The sequence below is a fragment of the Pelmatolapia mariae genome, linkage group LG17 (genome assembly GCF_036321145.2).
Source record: "Pelmatolapia mariae isolate MD_Pm_ZW linkage group LG17, Pm_UMD_F_2, whole genome shotgun sequence".
Lineage (NCBI taxonomy): Eukaryota > Metazoa > Chordata > Actinopteri > Cichliformes > Cichlidae > Pelmatolapia > Pelmatolapia mariae.
In genome coordinates, this window is record NC_086242.1 from 15343779 (window position 1) to 15367466 (window position 23688).

Consider the following 23688-nt stretch of genomic DNA (forward strand, 5'->3'; position numbering starts at 1 on the left):
ACATGCAAATATACAACGTTGACCTTTCTATTTTAGTCCTGTGTTAGCTGGAGATTTGTCATGCAGCTCCTCTCCTGCATCCATACAGTTTGCTAGTAGATTTTAGGTTGTACACCCTAAGCAGTACTACCACTAGCACTACTAAAAGCTGAAATCATTTTATACAAGAAAACAAAGTTATATAGATGTAATGAAAGAGGACAGAAGACTGGATGGAGGCAGATGATCCACTTTTGTGACCCCCAAAGGGAGAATTTGAAAGAAAAAGACTTTTTTTTTTTTTTTTAAATTTAACCTGTAAAATACTGTATGGCTGTGGTGCATTCATATTCTTCGAAAACATGATAACTAGACATAGTGAAGATGTATACCTCAGCTTTAAAAAAAGAAGAAGTTATAAAATACTTTCCCGGGTTTTACTTGCAGCCATAAGCACTGTATCTATTTTGTTTCTTCGTTTAACAAATCTTGTAACTTTCTGTGCTTAAAATAGCTGAAAATGTTCCAAAACTACTTAAAACTATCATCAAAATATGAAGAAACTACAACTTTGACCACATTTACTGTAAAGCATTACCAGTTTGTACCACGGGATGGTGCAACAAGTCAATGTAATGTGTCTCTAACCAGCCCAATGGAAAAAAAAAAAAACCATTGTTAATTAACACTGGTGTACCCAACCTCATGTCACCTTATGAGACTAGGGAACCCCTCCCAACAGACACACCCAGTCCTGAACTGTCCTGAAGAAGATGATGGATAAATGGATGGACTTTCAAAATGTGTGACTGTTCCAGATTAAAAAAACAAAACAAACAAATTTGCTTGTAGGTGTAGGGTGACCAAACATAAGTCAAGGAGCTAGAACAGAATTAACAATAAAATATTTAACAGCAGTACCATAGTGCTAGAAAAGCTACATTTTGTTTTGAAAGTCTCTTCTGTTTAATTAAAGAAGGTGATAGAAAAACATACTAGACTCTTGGGAGAGATGAAGTAAGCCACTCTTACAGAATATATTTAATGCCCTTCCTTTTAAACATTGCTTACTGTTTTGTTGTGCTGGTCCTCACAAGACTCAAAACCCTGTAGGAGCACTACATGGCTTTTAAATCAATAAAGCCCTTATAAAGGTGTATATGTTTAGGAAATACAGACCAATTTTGTGTGCATCCAAACAGTTTGCCAGTAAGTTTTTTCTTTCCTTAGTTTTAGACATTTTATGATTAAAATTACATGTTTCAAATTAGAAATAACTAAAAACATTAAAGTAAAGAAAAGAAAAAGCCTGTAGGTGTAGTGTGCGCCCATGCAAAGTGAAATCCTGGAGTCACACTTGCAATAAACAATGAAGTCAGTCAGGTGAGATTCATACTGTTTGACAGTTGTATTTGTTTAAGCAGACAGAGACAGGCCTTTGGCAAAGATATGTAATGGAATTATTGTGTAAGCAGGCCCACTGTGCTGAACGTGATACAAAGGTGGTGCTGCCCTCTAGTGGCAATAACACGTAACTTCAGAGTGCATGTGGTGGAAATCCTGAGTGTTTATTTTTCTGCACAGCACCAAGCTGCACGAATTCAGAACGTTTAAAAGAGGCACTCCAATAGATTTACACCTAAGGAGTAATTTGCTTGTCACATTGCGTAAAATACACCCTGTAGAAAGCAGTACTATAATGACTATTGTTACACTGGAGGAGCTTTCTGTAATCGGACAAAATTACAGCTCATCATGTCAGGGTGATGTCATAGGGGCTGTTATGGTTTCGGCTTAAAGCGTCACCTTCATAGCAGAAAGCATTTTTAGAATCTGTGTGCTTCCCAGGGAGGGTCTAAAGGCAGTTGCATTATGGGAAGTGTAGTATTCAATGGTTTGGAATAAGCAAGTAGTCCTGTATAGCCAGAAAGACCCATCTATTAATATATTGGCTAAAACAAATGTGAACAATTTTAGTGCTGTTCACCATGCCAGACTATGCAATTAAAGCAACACAAAAGATGACAACAACCTTTAAATGATTTGCCATCCTTGCATGATTGTAATCAATATTATATTGTTGCTGAGCAAGCTCGAAACAAATAATGACAATAAAAAATGATTTCAATAAAGACTCATGATAAGCATGGGGGAAATATCTTGGTGAGATAACGTGTAATTGATTTTCAGCCACACAGACACAAATACAGATAAGGCATATAAATGCACTGCGATAATGGGAATATTCTTAATGATTTATGTGTTTCTTCTTTCTGAGCTTGTGTGATCTTCCCCAGGACTGTAAATGAGTAGAAATAATAAAACAGGCTAGAGATGACTAGATATATATATGGATAAAATAAGGATCAGAATAAGAAAGGACTGCTATTAAATACTCTTTGTACATCTTTGTCAGTGGTTTTATTATAAATTTTGCAATAAGAATAAAATAAAATCTAACAAAATCATGTACAATAACAACCTGCTCACGTTATACTTGCACCCCATGTCCCGTTTCAACCTTTCTCCTCAGCCAAACTGTTATCACCTTGCCAGAAAGTGCTTACTCATACCAGGTTGAAACTCCTATCAGCTGAACCATAATCCTGTCTTGTCATTGTATAACTTAATTTATCTGGCACCTGCAAGATATGTGTGTGCCTTTACCTGGCCTTTGCTGTTCTGTCAACTCCTCTGATAGTACCGCCTGCCTGTGCTGCTGCTGCTGTTCCTGATACACAGGCAAGCTGCACATACTAGCACACACCACAAACACAGAGACAGAAGGAGAACAAGCAGCCAGGCAGCCAGACGGACGTACGGTTGGAAGGAAGGCAACACACACCACCATGGGCTGCTTTAGCATTAAGTGCGGGCTTTTAGCCGGATCTGTGTTTGGGGCAGTGATAGCCATCCTGGGAGGCATCCTTATCCCAGTGGGGGACATGATCATTGAGAGGACAGTCAAGAAGGTATGGTGCTCATGTTTCACCCTTGGAATCAGGATAGGGAGTGATAGAGAGTGTGAGTGTGTGTATGTGTGTGTGTGTGTATGTGGAGATCAAGGTGAATCAGGTGAAATGAGAGGGAAGAGGCGTATGTTGTGGAAAGCTGCTCCGAGCACTAAACAAGAAGCCGTGCAGAAAGCCAGGCGTGCCTTCTTGTTTTCGTCTGTCAAAAGCATGTGTGATTTTCTTTTAGACATTGTAGAGACGGTCTAAATCTGAACGATCTTTTAAAATAACAGAGCATCCTCCTTTTTCATGTATCAGGGGAGCTGCTGGCCTGCTGGCAGTCTTGAGGCATGTTAAAAATAGATTGTGTGTGTGTGTGTCTGTGGGGTTTTAGGAAGCTGTCATTGAGCCTGGAACGACAGCTTATGACAACTGGGCATCTTCAGAGATCGCAATTTACAGGCAGTTCTGGCTCTTTGACGTGAAAAACCCACAGCAGGTCGTGCAGGAAGGTGCACTTCCAGAGGTACAGGAAAAAGGACCTTACACATATAAGTAAGTTGGATTTGTTTACCTCCTGCATATCATTTTAATTTCAAAGTCATTCGGTATAGTAATATTGTTTTAGTCCTTTCTCACATTTATCTCATGGCACACCACATGCATTCATGACCCTCTCCTCATTAAGGACAAGATATCTTCCCAAAGCAAACGTCACATTCAACCCCAATAATACTGCCTCCTTCGTGCTGCCCATGGGTGCCATCTTCGAACCATCCATGTCAGTGGGACCAGAGGAAGACACAGTCACCTCACTCAACCTGGCAGTGGCCGTAAGTGTCAGGGGCTGTGCATAGTGATTCCCAACTTGTGTCAGCTCTGCTTTTAACAGTTGCCGTACCCTTTTTTTCTTTTCTAATGCCAGTACGAGCAAATGCCAAGGCAAGCTGTGCTGGCTTGCTTTTCAAACATTAATTTTAGATTCCAAACTTTTTTTGTCTTATGACCCTCCGTATCATTTTGTTTATAACGAAAGAAGGGTTACACTCTATCTTCCAGGATGGTTCATTTAAATCATGAATGAAAGCAAAGATAAAAGAAAGGGCTCATCAATGTATTGCAGAAATTGTGTATGTTTTGTTTCTACTTCATGAACTAATTTATTTATTTATTTAATATTTTTTTTTGTGTTAACACTGAGGAACCTGGGGCCTGTTCAAGGAAGCGGATTTATTGCAAACTCTGAGCTTGTTAACTTCGACATAATGGAAATCCTGAGCTTTCTGTTCCAGAAAGAAAGCTTAAACTCTGGTCTGCTGTAAACCTAACCAGTTAGATGTTAGGTGGTTACTTGTTATATTTAGACAGGGTTCCATGGACATCAAAGATTCACTACTAAATCTATGGCCCACAACTTTTTGTTAACACAGTGACTTTCTGCACAGCACATCAGCTATACACTAGACTGAAACATTTACTGCACATTACTCTAACAATCACTGCAATATACTAATAACTTTAAAATAATAAAACGGGACTCACTGTAGTTTAAAGTGAGTTCTTGAATCTATGGTACAGATGGTCTGTTAGCATTTTATGTTGAAAATGTTCACACATATAGTCAATAAGTAATGCTGAGCAACATTTTAAAATTTACGACAGATGTATGAATAATGAAATTAGTAGTTAACTAAGGCCTCAGTTACATAGATTGTCAGCGACCGCCTCTGGAAACCTCGAATCGCTGGGGAAAAATGTATATTTCCTGACTGGTGGCTGGTTAGTGGTTTCTGGGTGATGCAGTAAATCAGCAGTAAAGCGGTGCTGCATCAAAAACCTCCTTGAGATGGATTCGGTCACAAACATATCGCAGCAGTCACTGTTAGTTTGTATGAAATGAGCCAAATTATCTACAAACACTATTTTACTCTCAGAGTGAAAACCTGAAAAAGTGTGATACAAGCCAAAAACGGTGACCATCACCTTCAAAGTCAAAGTTGCACCTTTTTAAATGTGTTGGCACAACTTTAACCTCAAAAACAAATGTTCTTTGTGTCATTATGAGTAGTTTGGGAATGTTTGCAGCCAAGTCAGTGTCTTCCATGAAAATTACGGGTGACCACTGCACCCATTCACCTTCACTTTTGCTAGGACCAAACCAGTTTCTGGGTGATTTTTGGTCCAGTACCGTATACCTATTTGCTATCAATTTCATGCTTACGACTCTCACCAACCTCTAGAAATCACCTGTACTCATTTTAGTACCTTATCCCAGGTACTATGATTAAATTGAAAACCCTGAAAACCGTGGCGAGTGATCCGAGTAGGTACTAATGGAAAAGGGGCTCTAGAGAACAGCTGTTACTACGGGATCACTGATCGATCTCTAGGCCTGTTTGACGAGATCTTTAGTTTCACAGCAAATGCCAGCAACCGCTAGCAACCATCTGCCAACCAGTCAGGGAATACACATTTTTCCCTCACAATGGGTGGTTTCATATGGTCACCAACAGGTCTTTATGCCCTTTCCGTTTACAGCCTATTCATTATATTTAAAACTGGAAGGTAAAATCTGACAGGATTTAAGCCTTTAATCTCTTAGGGGAAATTTAAGTTGGGTTAAAAATGACTGAGTTGATGATGCTGAAAGTTACAATTCCTCTTTTCCCCCTGCTGTACAGATCCACATTTACATTCTTCAGTCCACAGGACAAAAATAGAGACTGTTCAGACTGTGCTGAAATTAACTAACCAGCTATTCTGGAACCCAAAAAGCTGAGTTTCCTAAATCAGAGTTAATCAACTCAGAGCTAAGGGTTAGACTGTTGGCAACCTATCTAAGGTGTTCCTTGCCTCTTGACTATTGGATAAATGGAAGAGAATGGATGAAAAATAGAATATTACTTGCTAGATGAATGGGGCTTTGATTAGCAAAGAAGTTGACCTGAATTTGAAATGCATTTAGCTACACTAGAATAGCAAATCTACACTAATCTTAATTTTAACATTATACATATATAACCCAATATACTTGGGTTGGTTAGTAAGATGTTTGCCAGCAGATAGTATATGGTATAGCCAAAAATGCTAATATGGGAAGCTAATCTCTCTGACAGCTCCAACAACTTACTCTGACAACTTCAACGCTTTTAATGAATAGGCGGCTTAACTGCCAAGTTGCCCTGGAAGTTTGCAAAAAATGCAACATGTTTGCATATTCACTCACACTCTGAGAAAAGGTTTTGAAATGCTTAGAATAGCTTTAGGAGATTAGTGGTACTTCCTTTTATACAGGCGTAAAAAAAGAAGTTCTCAAGAATTCTCTTTTGTGAAAAATTATAGACACCTCAGTATTATCTAGTATCACCTTTATCATCACTATCTTTAACTAATTGTTTTCTATATGACTTTATCAGTCTGTCACGCTGTGTTGGGAGGCTATGTTTTTGATCCACTTTTCTTTATAATGCTGCTTAAGCTCATCTTAATTTATTGTCTAAACTCAGTTTGATATTCACCTTTATACTTACACTAACACACACACACACACACACACACACACACACACACACACACACACACACACACACACACACACACACACACACACACACACACAATCTCTTACTGTGTTCGAGGGTGGAATATACAGACAAGTGGCAAGTCAATGGCAGTCTTTCTTTATGAGCAGTTTATGAGCGTTCTCTCGAAACTTTGATAAAGCTTTAACAATGAGCGTGAGCTTGCTTGTACTGCTTGCAAGTAATTAAGAAGAATCACTCTCATAAAAGAGGATTATTTTCTGCCTTATCTCCTGAGACAACAGCAGCTCTTGTTTGCACATTTAATATATGTACATATGGAACCATATTGCTTTTTTTGTGACACCTTCATTGATGATAGCATTTTCCAAATGTAAGGGTTTGTGTTTTGGATTTTCTTTCAGGGGGCCTATTCATTGCTTCCTCCAGGATCACATATCTTGCTAGACATGGTCATAAATAGCACAAATTCCTCCCTATTCCAACACCGTACAGTTAAGGAGCTGTTGTGGGGTTACTATGACCCAATATTGAAAGACACCATCGGCCTATTTTCACCTGTAAGTAAACACTTGTACCAAATGGCAAATGCAGCATAAAAGTCAATTATTTAACAAAATTGAATGAAATATGTTTTCCATAGTATAATGGTACCAGTGATGGCCCCTACAATGTCTTCACTGGAAAGGATGACATTTCAAAAGTGTCTGTAATTGACAGATGGAGAGGAGAGACGTGAGTACAATTATGACTAAAGATACTGCATTTGAAGTCCGTATCTTTGATCAAAATTAGTTTAATGGATAATTAGATGTTACATGTATTTTAACTACAATTATTTATTTATTTTTGTTGTTAAATCCAATTGTCAATTGTCAGTGTTTCTGACAAATTCAATCTTGTCCCACAGGAAATTAAGCTTTTGGAATGATACATATTGTGACATGATCAACGGGACAGGTACGTAGGATAAAGTAACATGTGTTCATTTACATGGAACATATTTCTACAGCTCCTGATGCAGATGAATTACCCTTATGAACAGATTTTTCCCTGATTTTTTTCCTTAGATGGTTCTTCCTTTGCTCCGTTTGTGGATAAGGATGTACCCCTCTATTTCTTCTCATCAGACATCTGCAGGTGATAAATAATTTCATTTGTAGGTAAAATTTAATTTGATCATGCCTTATATCAAGATCTCTTGATATTTCATGGAAAGGCAAGTGTTGGAGCTTTACTGTAACCTTTGGACTTTATCCTATCAGTAACCACTAGGGGTCAGAGCTTTCTTATATACTCCTGTGTGAATAAAGTTGCCCTGTGGAGCCAAAGATGAACCTGAATTGACTTCTTATCTGTTTGTCTTCAGGTCTGTGTCAGCTAGCTATGAGGCAACTATGAATCTTAAAGGTATTGAGGTCTACCGCTACAGCCTCCTACCATCCACTCTAGCCTCTCCTGTGGACAACCCAGACAATAAATGTTTCTGCAGAAATTATGAAACCACCAAAAACTGCACCTTGGCTGGAGCGCTGGACATCAGTTCCTGTTCAGACGGTCAGTCAGCATACAGCATATCATGACTCAATTGGAAATTCATGCATCCTAAAGTTGTAATGATTTATCGGTCCGCCCAGCAGCTTTTAATTCTGTGTTTGTCATCTTAACAGGTAGACCAGTCTTCATCTCTTTGCCCCACTTCCTTCAAGGCAGTGAATATCTACGGGAGGTTGTGTTGGGCCTACACCCAGATGAAGAGCACCATAAAACTTTCCTGGATGTGGAACCTGTATGAACCAATGCTATTTTATTATTATTTTTTTACATTTTAGGAACAACAGGAGTTTGTAGATGCTAACTTTTATTTATTGTATATTTCCACTAGATTACTGGTTTTACCCTGAATTTTGCCAAGAGAATTCAAGCCAATATGATGTATGGACCAGCAAAAGACATTACGTAAGTTATCGTTCACCTTTTTAAAGGAATTAAGAGGTGAAAATTTGCTGTTTGTGTAGTTTCAACAAAAATTCTGTGGAAGGATGCAGACAGACAGAACACAATTATACACTTCCAAAGCAATTTGTAACTCTTACATGACTTTTTTCAGTATGAAGGTGCCTTTTTGCAATCTTGTAAGCCAGTTAAAGAATTATGAAAAATGTCCAAAAGGCTACAGTGTGGTGGCTTGAGTTACCAACAGTGTAAAGAACCCAGGACTAAGCAGTCTAACTAAACAAAAAAAACAGACCTACTGAATCAGGAGAAAATGACTTGGACTAAGGAAATATGGGATAACTGGCAAGTGTTAGGCTATTATTTAAGTTAAGCTCAAGCATGAATAATTTAGAAAACTATCGGCTATTTTCTTTACACGTGCCTTAGCTAACAACATCAGTTTGCTAATACATAGCATTAACCATCTTGGAGTTAATTTGACTTATGGCGTTACGAAAATAGCAAAATTAAATGTTTTTAGACAGTTAGAGGCATTTTGCTACTGTTTCAACCAAGCAATAATTGAATATAGTTATTTAGGTGCTTTTTATCTGTCTCAATGCATCTCTTGCCATAAGCTAACTATGGCTAACTGTAGCTTTAGAGAAATTACATGAAAGAGCTATTTATATTCTTATATTTATATAAGAAAGTGACTAAGCAAATTTCCTAATCTTTAAAACTAGCCGAAGAAAGACATTTTAAGAGCAGTGAATATGAATTAATTAACTCTTTGTCCTGCAGGGTGCTAAACAAAGTGAAAGATCACACGTTATTACCTCTTGTTTGGCTGAATGAGGTACGTAAAAGTAAAAAAAAATATGTGCGAAGCCTGTTTGCTCACTTTTTTTTTAATAAGTCGTTTTTTCATATTCTGTGTCCTTTGTGTAACCAGACGGCAACGCTGGATGATAAAACTGCTGACATGTTTAAGAGGGAACTTATCTCCCGCATTGATATGTTGGAGATAGTACAGCAAGTCCTGCTGATTGCAGGCGTGATCATCTTTTTTGTGTGTTTAATTGCCTTCTTCTGTGTGAGGAGGAAAAGCAAAGCAAACCTTGGATGAATTAATCATTCATTTTACTGTTTGTTGTATGAGCACAGTGCATTGAAGCTGCTACATCAAACGTTTTGATATAGACTCGCACTTTTTTGGAAATTTTTGCGTTATTTTGAATTATTATACCTCCTGTGATAACTGGGAGGGATACTGTGATTTTGTAAAGCTGTATAGAACTCATTTGCCAAGTATCATTTTAATTGCAAACACTGTAATATTAACTGTATCAGGGATTTCTAGAGGGAGAGCACATGGAAACTACTCTTAACTGTCAGGTAATGCATCAGACCTCTGAGAAGAGAGACGTGGAATAGTTTGCCATCCTATGAAAGAAATGTACATGAATTTAAATATTATGTGAATGTATGCTTTGCTGAACTAGTGTATTTAAAATAAATAAATACTGGAAAAGAGAGACTGTCATCCAATACCCTATTCCTGCATTGTTCTTTATAATTACCAGGATATGAAAGCAGATCTGCCGTATATCCTCTTTGGTCAGGATACAGCTTGCATGGCCCCCATGGCTAAAACAAATCTCTGCATCTCTCGCTTTACCTGGCCTATAAATCAGACAGAGTGATAAAATAAAGCTGGTGGGATCACTATACTCTGGTTGTGAATGGAACTTGTGATTGCTTGGTAGGAAAACAGTATTTCTGCTCAGCAGGAGGCCACTCTTTAGTAGTTTTAAATGACCCTCTGCAGGGTCCTATGGGTGTCTTTGAGTCTGCTGTTCCACAAGAATCTTGCTTGTCACTTATACTGTAAAGCGTTTTATTGAGATTAAAAAAAGGCAAGTCTCTATGCACTTATATTTGAGCAATTTTGTCCACTCAGACAAAGCCTCCAAACTGGTACTGGTACAGGAGTGGAAACTTTTGAAAAAGAAACCAAAATGTTCATGGAGTCCTATTTAAAAGTTTTCTTACCAATCCATGACTGTTGTCTTTTTATTGTGTTTTTCTATCCAGGTATGGTATTGCATAGTGAATCAAAATCTAATGGCACTTTTCTGCATTCATAATTCCATTAATTTTCACAAGACCTCCAGTACCACAAGCTGAAATCCAGACCCCCAAACCATGACAGAGCCTCCACCATGTTTAATGGATGGCTGCTCACACTCACTGTTGTACCTTTTTCTGTACATACTGATACACTTTGAACCAAAAATGTAAAATTCAGACCCGTTGCCAACTTTTGTACAGTACTGTAGTATAAAAAAAAAGGAACAGCACCATTAGAAGTTTGGCTTGTGCTGTGGTTGTACAATAAACACTAAGATATTTTGGTAAAACTGGGATTGATCTGAACAAATTTATTCAGGCTACCATGACATTAATAAATAGAAATACATATTTTTCATAACACTAAAATTACACTGTTGACATGATGCTGGAGAGATCTGTACGAGAGAACGCTAGAAAGTCTTTTTCTCAAAATCAAAATAATACTGTATGCCTCTACAATTTGCAGACACAGTCGCAGTTAGTTGGCGAAATATGTTGAAATTATATACACATTTAAAACACAATACCTGGCACAACATTAAATTAAAAGAATGAAACATCCAAACAAACAGAGAAAAAACAACAAAAAGCTCTGTACACAAGCAACAAATAATCGCTATCTACATTAACTATGCTTAGGAAAAAAAAATTGGCTTTTCACATATGTTGAAGGCTCTAAATCACAGACTACCTCACTGACAATTACTACTTCTGAATTAAAAGTATGTCCAAGTTGCTGGAGATAGCTCAGAAAATGTGGATCCAATAACGGATACTGTCGTGTTTCAGCAGCTGCGTAGTTTTACACTAAATAAAATGTGTGTATCTGCTAGCTTGGTTGCTAAAATCTAACCGAGGCGAGGATTTAAGACACCTTCTATGAACATGCGTCTGTGTTGGAAATGAGAGAATTGTGATACAATATGCAGATTACACATGAGGCACATATTCATACAGTACATGTACATCTGAGTAGTAGGAATAAATATAGACGACATGTATGCAACAAGAATTGCCATTTGGGTAGCATCAGCACTGGACGTAAAGCTTGGCCTTTGAACTAATAGAGTTTCAACTTTCGTCCCTCCAACACCACACTTTTTATTGCCGTGGGCTCTTAGCATGACCATTGTTTGTGTAAACAGTATGCTAACTACATATATTCTCAAAGTCCTGTAGAGTGTCCCATAATTTAATCGTTTGGTTAGTTAAAAAATAAAATATTCAAAAAGGAGTAGCATCTAATAAACATGCATCTGCCTATTGCTTGTCCCTTTTCAAACAGCTCCATTTAACATGAGCTTTTTAAATTACTTTCCTCTTCTTTCAAGAAGTACAAATTGACTGTGAGCTTATGTCCAACTAGTTCAAATTCTACTCCCACAACAGATTCTTAGGGGCAGTCATAATAGGGCTGCTTTGATTTGTGTTGTGACTGTGAAAAAAAAGAATGGCTCATGTCACAGCCTTCTGGTCACAGTACCTCATGCAAAAAAAAAGGACATATTGCTATATAACATTTCCCCATGCTTCTCCCTCTAATGTCTATCAACTACGGAGCTCTGAGGTTGAGATGAAAGTTGGAATATGGGGATCTGTAACTGTTTTGTAGGGACTATAGGAAATTGTGCATGTCCGTTTTTGCAGCTGCAAGCTCCCTCTGTCAGTCCTCTGGGTGATTGCGTCTATTGCGGCTCTTCCTCCGGTCCAGCAATGGTTTCAGTTTGGCCAAATCCCCTCTGAGAGGTCCGGGTGGCTCCGATGGCTGCTGCTGCTGCCTCTGTTGGAGGTTCTTGAGCTCCTTTCTCTCTTTGCAGTATTGTTGCACTGCCAGGTTCTCTGCGGGACTGAAGGCTGCCAAAAGGACCTTGGGGTGCAAAGAGCTGGCCCATGCCCAAGGCGACTGCTGCTTGTCTGTCAGCATGCTCACCATGGCTTCACTCAGCACACGCAAACGGATTTTGGCGACGGTGCGTTTAAAGCCATTCTCGGTGGTCAGGCAGTAGTAAAGACCCTGGTCGGACAGCTGCACAGAGCGGATGAGGAGGCCATGCTCGGTGGAGAGGACGCGGTCACTCAGCTTAACCTGCAAAAATATACAACAAAAAACCTGGCTAAAAATGCAGATTTAAGGGGTCCCTTAATGATTAATAACATAAGATACGATTCTTTATTGTCATTATTCAAGAATGTACAGCAAAATTATGGTGCACTGCCAGGATAAGGACTCTTTGCAATCAGCTAATGAACACCTATGAGAAGACTAACATTTTTAACATTAATAAAGGGACTGTTGTTTATTCCTTTAGTATGGTTATTTTTACTTTAATTTGTCACTCAATAACATAGGGCACAGATTTATTGAATGATTGGAGACATTATAGGAGAGAGACTCTTAAGAAATCCTGATAAGAAGCCTGTCAGAAAATTGTGCAATGGCAAGGATGAGTGTTGTATGACTTGTCACACTGTCAATAGTCAAATTAGGAAACATGTTTATTCATTTATGCATGTGCTTTTATCCACTGGCTAAATAAATGCCTGTAATAAATATCTTGGTGCTATCAAGAGGGATGGCGAGTGGCGAGAGTTGCCTAGGACATTCAAGTCTCAGTTATTCATGATTACTGATTAGAAGATCGGAAGACGGCAAACTGTGAATGCATATTTTTTTTTCTAAAAAAATTTTTAAGTACCCCAAATTTTATATGTGTTTACTGCTCAAAATTATAGTCAGTAATGACTAAAAGTATGCCTGAAATGTTAATTTAAACCTAAGAGCTGTGGGAAGTTTAAGTGTTGGTTTGCCCACCTGAAAGTTAAAGACTTAAACATCCTTGCAAATGCTTTGGTCACCAGGATGATGTTACCATTGATGTCATTGCCTGTACTTTATATAGAATGCTTCTTACTTGTCTGTAAACCCCTGCCAACTACTTGCTAAGCAGTAACAAAACTGTGAAGAGTGTGACTTAAAGTGGAAACAGAGACTATTTGTCTTCATAGCAAAAGTTGCTCCATTTAAAAAGGTGTTGTTACAGCAGTAAGGAACAATCTTTAATTTGAAGGCGGACATTCTCTGATATAGATGTGGTTGGCACTGTTAGAAGTTTCACTATAACTCAGAGGTTAGTTAGCAAGTGTTTGCAGACAAGGCCTTCCATGCAAACTACAAGCCACTGTGGCAATCTGTGCGATCAATGCACTAATAAGGGAGTTTTTGGGGCAGTGCTCTCATTGCAATCGATTTCACCAAGTGACAGGCAGCAACCTACACCAACCACTTGCCAACCAATTAGGGAACACACATTTTTCCCTAGGGACTAGAGGTTGCCAGGGAGTCACTGCAATGACAGGTATTTTAGGTCTATGTGCTTGAAGCGCTTGAAGCTTCATGAGACTCGTCCTACAGCCTAGGACAGTCTACTACTGCATACAGCATACTACTTCCAAATCAGTCTGGCCTCAGTTTGGAAAAGGCTCCAGTGATTACACATCATAAAACTAAAGTGATTTATTTTAAGACACCCCCCCCCCCCCCCCCCATGCAACCCTGCTCGACAGAGGTGAGAGCTAAATGCATAAAAGATGTGTTTTCATCATGCCCAGCTTTGTTTAAACTTTCGCTGCCTTTTAAAATGCTCCCACTATTTAAGGGCCGTCAAACATTTGCAAAATGTTTCCCCACTGAGCATTGAGTGTATCGAGCCATTAGTCAAGGCCCATATCATGTTTGATCTGTATCAACACTTATTACGATGCTCCCCTGCCAATAAGCATTAAGAGTGTCATTCCTCAGGCAGTGCACATCCTGATAACTCATATGAGCTCACTGGATTGTTACGACATGTTTAATCTTTGCTGTAATATTTAACCAAACACTGGAGCAACCCCCTACGGGCTGACAACAGGACATTTAATCAAATCGCTTGCATCGTGAAGGGTTTATCTTGTTAAATCCTACAGCTAAAGTGGGCCGTAACATTGACCTCTGACCGCATTAAATGTCAAACAGACCTCTTTCCTTCTGTCATTGTCTCGCTGAATCAGCCAGCGAATAGACGCCTGAGGAGACTTGGGAAGACACTCCAGAAAAGTGGTGTTGTTTTTTACGCCGTACTGTGTCATCTCCACTGCGTTCCTGTAGGCTAACAGACACAAAGACACACACGCAGACACAGGCAGACACATGCACAGGGTCAAGAAAGGCAATTCATACGTCATTTGCTGACAGACACAAAGAGCACAGATGGACTCAAATCTGTCTCAAGCCTCAACAGTGAGAGTGAGATGTTGACTCAAAGCTTAGTCTGACACCTGCGGCACAACCGAACCCCACCCCAGACTTCATTTTCCACTAACAATATACACTTTGACGTATCAGACCAATTCAGTTATTAACTGTGTCATTTTTCTTCTATCTAAACGTTCATCACTCAGTCGGGTGTATGACAGGGTTGCGACTAATTAGCGGTAATGGCCATATGGCTGGTTCCCCACGCTCGTGTTAATTTAGTAAAGTAAACTGTTCATGGAAATTGAACACTCTGGGGAGCCGATTCTCTCCTCTCATTAAACCGCACCTGCTAGTGGACTGGATATATATTCATGAAGAATGAAGTCTGGAGTACGGACTCAAAAATAGGCCTAAATGCTAGCAGAACACAGAAATATCTGCAGGCACAGGCTGTGTGTAAACCTCAAATGAACTTACATTAGGGAAGAAAACTTACAAATCCAGTTTATCAAAACAGCATTAGCATTCATGAAGAGTCATGTTTCTGGCCACCTATACAAATATTAGTCTAATAACTAAACCTCTTTTAGCTCTGTTTAGAATCTTTCACATTAATCATGATGCCTTGAGCCATTGTTACCTTTAAAAGGATATTTCCGGAGCTTTAATTACCTTTTAAATTGAATCCTCTACACTGAGTGAGTGGATTTCCATGCATAATATCCTGCCTTCTGCTTCTCCTGAAAGAAGGAGGGGAAAAAAAACTCGGTCGATGGCTTACAAAATAAAATACACAATCATAACAACCGTCCGTCTGTCATATTGAAATGGTGGAAGAAGCAGTCGCTGCCAAAACAATATGAGGAAAATCTGACCATGTTCTTCCACTCGGTGGAGAACACTCATATATAACAGCTTGAGGAAAAGAGCAAGTAAACAGCTGACACATTTCAGAGACATTCTCTGCAGAAAAACAGAGACGTGCCTTTTGTTCTACGACCAAACTAAATTTGGCCTGCGTCTGACTGAACTGCCAGGAGACAGGCAGCTGGTCCTTAAAGGAACCAGAGAGACACCGGTGCAGATGCAAGGTGTCGCTCATACCTCCTTGTCTGTGTTATGTCTAGACGCCGGAAGGGAAACTACAAAAGTGGAATCTGGCTTACACAGAAGTGTGCACTGAAGGATTGCAGTCATGTGATCTTTTGGCCTTCACAAGTTTTGAGCAAAACTTTCTATTCCTGTTTAACGTATGGCACATCAGTTGCTTCCCATGCTTTGGAAAGTCGATTGGTTTGATATTTGCTGTAACTTCATTGGCTACTGTAAACCTCACTGTAATAATCCTGCAAATTGCAAAATGTTAAGTATAATCAAAGTGAACAAAAATAGTGTTTAATATTGAAAAATGTAAAAGTCGCTAATGTTTATTTAAGACTCGTGAAAGTTTTGCCTCCATGAATGGGTTTCCTGTCAACACCTATCAGTGCTTATTACCACTGAATAAATTGTTTGGGGGCTTGCAGAATTTTTTTTTTCATGCAATACAAGAAAGCAATCCTCAGTGGGTACAATTAAATTTAATACTAGCATAAAACTGTAGCTATAAACCCTCAAACTGGAAATGTTTGTCTACCTTTTGCCAGTGGGATAGAAGCGGGAGCAGCTCAGTCCATCCCAGGCACAGTAGGGGTCTCTGGCGAGGCAGCAGTCAGCGCAAGCCGAGCCATAAGCCTGACAACGGTGCAGGGAGACCTGCGAGACCCCGAACTCCGAGCTGGCGTACAGCTGTTGCTGCAAAGTAAACAGTTCAAATGTCAGCAGCCCTGTTTGTCTTAATAAGTGGCCGGCTGACAGGAAAATGAGGCAGGGCGCAAGAAAAAAAAAAGAAGAAAAAAAAAAAAGGCTTATTATTTCCGTGCCTTTGGGAGGCTTATCACGCACAGGAGATTACTGTTGAATGCATTACGTAGTGGCCATAGACAGTGAATGTTTTTAAACAGTATAAGTGCACTTAAGATAAGCAGATGCATACATAACTTATTCAGAATACTTACTTTTTTAGAGGATATTCTTAAGTTTGTAACAGGAGCCTTATTCTGAAAAACAACAAAGACAAAAACAAAGTTCAGAGCTTGTATGTTGATGAAATAAACGTAGAACTTTCTGGAAAATATACATTTTAATTCATAACACTTAGATGAGAAAACAAATACCAGATTTTATGGTAATTATATAGCAAAGAATGGGCGCTCTCAGAGTTCTTGTTTCATGAAATACAGTCCAAAATAAATCAGGCCCTATGAAGCTATTGCCTATAGAGTGTTCTACAGGAATAGTTCTCCAGGCTTCTTGAAGGAACCTCAAAGCTCTTCGTTGGATGTTGGCTGCTTTTGTTTCTATTCTGTGTCATGATGATCCCACATTGCTTCAATAATGCTGAAGTCAGGTTTTTGGGGAGGCCAGTCCATGGCTGATAGTTTTCTATTGTATGTTTTTCTATCCAGGTATATCCTTTTGCTGTACTGGCAGTATGTTTGTGATTGTTGTCATGCTGGAAGATAAAGCTGTTGCCAATCAGATGCTTCCCAGATGATATTATTAATGCATACTTTCTGCATTTATATTTCCATCAATTATGATAAGATCGCCAACAATCGGTCATGAAAGAGCCTCCACCCTCATTTGCTAATGGCAGTAGACTAACTGTTGTACCTCTTGCCTGACCTCTTCCCTACATATTTATGATGGGGTGAACCAAAAAAGCTAAAATTGGGATTCATCCCTTCATAGGACCTGATAACCTGATATTTACTTTACTTTATAGATGTTGATATTTATGATATTAACTTTATAGACTTCAAGACACCTCTTGATCTTGAAAAAGAGCTTGCAAAGCAAATATAATCACAAGGACTGCAATGCTGGTGCAAAAAAAGCACAAATCAGTCTAGAACAGGGGTAGGCAACTCCAGGCCTCGAGTGCCGGGGTTCTGCAGGTTTTAGATATCACCCTGGGTCAACACACCAGAATCAAATGATTAGTTCATTAGCAGGCCTCTGGAGAACTTCAAGTTATGTTGAGGAGGTGTTGAGGTAATTTAGCCATCTGAATCAGCTGTGTTGGATCAAGGACACATCTAAAACCTGCAGGACACTGGCACTCGAGGCCTGGAGTTGCCTACCCCTGGTCTAGAATAACTTTGGACAGATGTCTTTAGTAGCTTGAGAAATAAATTATGTCCTCTGAGACAAATCTCTTTAGATTGAAGTCTATCTGTGGCACCATTTGTGGTAGAAAGATCAAAGGAGACTTTTTCTTCTGATCACAGGTCCATCACCTAAGATAAAACAACATATGCAAAGGTTCACTCGAGGGCGACTTCCAGACTTGGAGTATGCTAGCATGTTTCTCATCACTCTACACTGCTCTACACTACAGAACATCCATCTCCCAAATGCCACCCTGCCTTTTGTCTGTCTGCCCTTGGTCTTTGTGTAGTGGCCAAACACACCCTCCTCCCAGTCCCTGCCTTTGATTTAAGGGGAGAAAAGGGATTAAAGTGAAAGAGGGAAAAAAAGAGAGAAGGGAGAAATACAGAGAGCAGACCTTAAACACTTCCAGCTCCTCCAGGATCAGATCGTCATGCAGGGAATGGTTGCTGGGCAGCACAATCACCTTCTGTATTGTACCTTTGTCTGAAGGGGAAAAAAGCACACGTCTCATGAGTTCCAAACACACATGCATTTAACTACCGTGTGAAACAGATACGGCTACGCAGCAATGAACATCTAGAGTTGTGAGGCATCAGTAAAAGCAGAACACGACTGCTGGTGGAAAAAAACCCACTAGCTCCACCAGCAGTCTGTTTTTCTTTGCCCATGTTTGCTTTTGAATTAGGCATGATAGCCATGACCAGTTTCCAAAAACAAAATCAGCTGTGACAGGAGTGGGAATGGAAGCTCTTAAGGCAGGTCAAGGACCACAAAAGGGCAAAACACAGCTCTACCCTCATCAGTATGGCTCTTTTGGCCTGGGAATTTGAGCAGCAGAGCAGGGAGGAGGAGGAGGAGGGGGGGTACAGTAACAGCTCCTGGAAATGCCTGATAAGAGCGTCTCCCTCATCCTTGAGACAAAGCGCCATTTCAGGAGCAGATATGGGTACGCGGCACTGGCTACTCTTCAAAAATCAAGGCAGGAGGAACAGAAAGGAGAGGCTGCTCGATAAACACTGGCAGCTGGGCGAGAGACTCCCAGAGCAGTTTGCTGAATGCTAATGTTCACACGTGGACAATTACAAGCATGAATGCACACGCACTTCTGCTAACAAACACACATTTTTCTATTATCTAAATCTGGTGTTTTTAAGCACAGAAACACACTGGCATATATTCGACAAATATTCACTACACAGCAAGCTGGTGCACAATATTGCCTGTCAACTAAGTCAGAACTGTAGAACCTTTTTGGAACTGCATCACTTCGAATGCTTAAGTTATACTTCTGCAGCAAAACTATGTAGAGCCTACCATGCAGCTAATGTAAGTGACTGATATTGTTACCAAAATTTATGTATCACATATTGTGTAATATCTAGGGATGTGCACGTCAGGTCATGGTGTTAGATTATGGTATATGCTGCAGTGTAGGGTTTCAGAAGGTTTTGCACTTATGATGCACCAACAGCATAGATTTAATGATTTAATGGGTTTGGCATTTTCCCTTTTTAACATTGTTAGTGAGCTTTGGATCATTGGAATATTTCTGATACATGACAGGTTTCTGGAGACTGGGTGTCATCTTGTCAGCCAGTATTTTGGTATATCTGCTTATGGCATTCATGTTGTCGTCTGTAAATATCAGCCCACCACTTTCTCAGCCTTTTGTACTCACGCAGCACCATAAAACAGTAGCACCACCATGATAATACTGTTATCATGTGGGTGAATGGGTTGAAAATGAGAAACGTGTTGTTCATACATTTAGGCTGATGAGAAAATAATCACATGTACTCTGCTTTATCTCAATGATCACATGCAACTTTTAGCATTACATTTTTTCTGTCAGGACCTTTTTTATAGCATAACTTGTTCATAAAAATTATTTCTGCAAGTGCAAGTCATTCTAGCATTTTCACAATGACTTGACATTTAAGTGATGTCTTACAATGGTGTCCCTCATTTAACCTTATACTCAGGAGGTAGCGACTTTCTAAAAACATGTAGCAATCCATTATAGGTCCTTCTTCCTTATTTAATGGAAAAAACTACTCTTAATGGACTTTATCTTTTGCTCTGATCTATCTGTGCACTGGTTTATACTGCATGCAGCGCCATGTTGACCTGTTTGAGTTGAGTGGCAACAACACAAGCACTCCAGCTTATCTGTGTATCTGATAACCAGCTGTGTCATTGAGTTTCCAAGCAATAACCTGTTCAAAAAGAAAATGTCACTATCAGCCTCTGTGTATTGCATGTCACTGTAAATGAATTTATAGTAGCACTTAAAGCTCACCTTCCTAGAACAGGAATATGGTGGTGCCACAGTCTTCGGAAAAGACGATGGCTATATTTGAATGTGCTGATGCCATGATGTAGGTCTTATATGGAATCCAGTTTGTATTTATTTTATACACAGTGTCTTTGCACCGCAAACATTGATCTCACTTCTATTAAATATATTTAAATGAGCTAGTAAAATTTAAATATTGAGATGCTAGTAGTCTGGCTGGTTCGTTTTTATATTTTTTTGTGTGAAGAAACAAAGGAAAATGCATCCCATTGCTATTTAAGAGGCCAACACCCATCCTGTAATACCTGGACTATTATGCCTGTGCTACCAGGGCTTTGTTGACCTCACTTGGACCTCGTGTATCTTCTCATCAGGTGGAAAAAGCCAGAGAGGGGCTTAACTTCTTAAGGAAGTTAAAGCACACTCACCTCCCTTATCACCTGCTGACCTGAACTTCTACTGGTCAGCAGTAGAGAACCTTCTGACCTGCTGTTGCACAGCAGGAAACAGGAAAGATCTGAAACGAGTGGTGAGGGCAGCAGAGCGTGTTATCATCTAATGTAAATAAGACCTTCCTTTGGTTGTGTTTACAACAGCTGACTGTAAAAGAAAGCTAGTTGTATTATAATGGCCACACCCACCCCAGACATCAGCCTCTGGGGAATAGATTAAGCTCAATCAGGTCCAAAACTAACAGATAAAAAAAAAAAAAAAACAGTTTCTCCCCACTGGCAGTAACCAGTAAGCCCCTCTTCCCTCCCTAAAGCTCTGTTGACCTTTAGGTCTTTTATCTTTATAGTATAGTCTCTTTTTGTCTTTTGCTGTCAAAACAGCTGAAGAGCTACGAAATATTTGTTTTTTGTTGCACGAACAATGACAATAAAGGACTATTCTATCATATTTCAATACAAAATTACATCTATCAGAAATATTCTGCATGAGACACCTGTCTAAGGTATTTTTTAAATACCAGAACTAATACCAGAAAGCTGAGGCCTGTAGAATGCAGTCATATTGCTTCCAAATGTCACATGTGTACAAAAACCATATTTAAAGTGTTTCTGTATCTGAACTGCAGAACGCGTACCTGTGCCAAGGAAGAGCACCTGGTAGTTGCCGTCAGCGGCCATGACCTGGTCCACAGCCACTGCCGTGTATTTATAATCAGCATTCGTACGAACCACCAGGGGTCTCCTCCCCACCGGATAGATGGCGTTAAACATTACAGGATGGTTGCGGACAAAGGTCACCACATCATCTGGGAACTCCTTTGTTGTCTGAATGTCAGGTGTGAAGGCTCCACCAGGACACTGCAGAAACATAGGGCGGGTTTGAACAGTGCAAAAACAAAATCTCATTCATTCATTTCCACAAGTTCTTTTTCTTTTTATCAATTAATGAAAATTTAAACAAACAGAAAAGTTGTATTGCAAGTCCTGCTGCAGAGAAAATACATTACTTATTGTTTAATGGCTTTAAATTGTTTGGATATGTTATTTAGAATATAAAACAATATGAATGTATCAAAAGATTTCATACTTCTCTAGAGGCAATCTCTAGAAATCTTAGAGATGAGTTCACCTTTTCAATATGTAGATCATATGCTCATATGTTATTAATTATCGGTTATCTTATCATATCATAAAAAAAGCAATAAAAAATGACTGTGTGGCCTAAATGTAACTTACAGTTCCAGGCCTTGGGTAGGGGATGCGCCCCTGGAATGCAATCCACTGAAAGTTGGGCCCTTCTCTATGAGCGAAGGGCCCGTTGAAGACTGTGAGAATGTCCGCCATGTTGTACACGCACACTGCTGAGCCTTTAAACACGGAGCTGAAACGACATGCACAACCTGAGTGAGACACTGCAACAGGAACCAGTATTCACCATCTCAAGACCCTCCCAGATGAAATATTCTGAGGTTGTTTATTAAGGTCTCATTTTCTGAGTTGAGCCTGGGTGAAATTGCTGTCATGCTCCGCTGACAACAGCTCACCTATTTCCTCCTCGATGGTCTGATGTGGTTTGGCTCAGCCATTTAAAACCACACTGCTTAACACATAAAAGAGGCTTTGTTGAAAAGGCGAACAGAAGCGTATTGTGCAAAGTGGAGAGAGGGAGGAAGAAAGCAGGAATAACACAGAGCTCAGAGACCTCGAGGACCTCAGTGTTTAGTTTGGCTGGTTTTTTTGAGCCAGGAGACACTACTGCAGGCTTTCTACAATCCTGAGGTAACAAGTGGATCGAGGGTTGTGGGAGTGTCACACTTGGTTAAACAAACAGACCCAATTAAATATCTGACCAGAAGTATCGAGTGATCACTTTTTCAAACTTCCAAATTTGCCATGTCGCCCTGCTGGCTGTGCTTTCTGCTGGAGGAGAGCAGTTTCAGTAATCAGTTTGTTGAGAACATTTTTTCAGTTACCACAGAAGCTCATGGATTTTTTCCTTAATCCTCTTTCTTTGTGTTTTTTAGTATTTTCTTTCCTATTATGTCATCCATGTCTTTTCCTCTCTTTCAGTTACTGAGGTCCCTTGGGCCATGTATGTGTTCATTGTTTTGGTTTCTATAATTTATTTTCACAGTTTTTGCCTTCGTTGGTCAACTTTCTTCCTTCCTGCAGTGTATTTTATTTCTTTTTGTTCTTTTTTTAGTTCTTTTTGGGCCCATTTTAACAACTTAAACACAAACCTAATGACCCTCCACTCCTGAACTCCTTGTACATATTTGAAACTTTTAACATTTGAAAATTTTAATGCTTTTTTAATCCATCCATCCATCCATCCGTCCATCCATCCGTCCGTTCATCCATCCGTCCGTTCATCCATCTGTCCGTCCGTCCATCCATCCATCCATCCATCTGTCCATCCATCCGTCCGTTCATCCATCCGTCCGTCCGTCCATCCATCTGTCCGTCCATCCATCCATCCTCTTCTGCTCATCTATTTTAAGGTCACAGAGGTGCTGACAGTGTAAAACATACATATAACCTCCACATTGGAAAAATGAACTCAAGATATTCTTGCTGTGAATCAATAGTGCTTAGTGCACCACTGTGCTACCCTGAATGCTTAAATGTTAGACATATATACCATACTGTGGCTATGAAATGAAATGAAAAAAATAATTTCCAGGATTTCAAAAATTAAATAAATATCTAAAGATTTTTATGTTGTTTTATGATGTTATTTCTTAAATTTCTGATATTATAAAAATACTCTGCTATTGTCTCCCAATATTTTTCTCAGATTTTTTTATAATGTGGGGTCATCTGATTGTTATAAAACACAGCTGGGTTTCAGCTATTTAAAAAAATGCAATAACTAAATTCTTTGTGCACTCAACAATCCTAAGGAGTACGCTTAAGGAAGACATCCAACAACATCATG

General features: G+C 39.4%; 2 protein-coding genes across 6 annotated transcripts in view; one reads left to right on the plus strand and one right to left on the minus strand.

Annotated features, from left to right (window-relative positions):
- The first annotated feature begins 2703 nt into the window (after window positions 1-2703).
- On the plus strand, window positions 2704-9946 carry cd36 (CD36 molecule (CD36 blood group)). The gene is made up of 12 exons (XM_063500456.1): window positions 2704-2951; window positions 3328-3488; window positions 3622-3766; window positions 6880-7035; window positions 7119-7210; window positions 7386-7435; window positions 7546-7615; window positions 7845-8032; window positions 8146-8264; window positions 8361-8434; window positions 9218-9272; window positions 9369-9946. Exons 1-12 carry the CDS (start codon window positions 2829-2831, stop codon window positions 9540-9542), a joined length of 1407 nt encoding a protein of 468 aa, XP_063356526.1. The 5' UTR covers window positions 2704-2828; the 3' UTR covers window positions 9543-9946.
- A 374-nt stretch (window positions 9947-10320) lies between these two features.
- sema3c (sema domain, immunoglobulin domain (Ig), short basic domain, secreted, (semaphorin) 3C) overlaps window positions 10321-23688 on the minus strand; it is a 44912-nt gene continuing 31544 nt past the window's right edge. For 4 of the 5 annotated variants that reach the window (XM_063500452.1, XM_063500451.1, XM_063500454.1 and 1 more), the window contains exons 10-17: window positions 21987-22131; window positions 21386-21608; window positions 18397-18485; window positions 16844-16885; window positions 16423-16580; window positions 15459-15526; window positions 14567-14697; window positions 10321-12635 (exon numbers count right to left, since the gene is read on the minus strand). In XM_063500452.1, coding sequence (XP_063356522.1) covers window positions 12213-12635; window positions 14567-14697; window positions 15459-15526; window positions 16423-16580; window positions 16844-16885; window positions 18397-18485; window positions 21386-21608; window positions 21987-22131 — 1279 coding nt within the window. In that variant the 3' untranslated portion in view covers window positions 10321-12212. The remainder of the gene's footprint in view (window positions 12636-14566; window positions 14698-15458; window positions 15527-16422; window positions 16581-16843; window positions 16886-18396; window positions 18486-21385; window positions 21609-21986; window positions 22132-23688) is intronic. The other variant, XM_063500455.1, reaches the window with a different exon arrangement.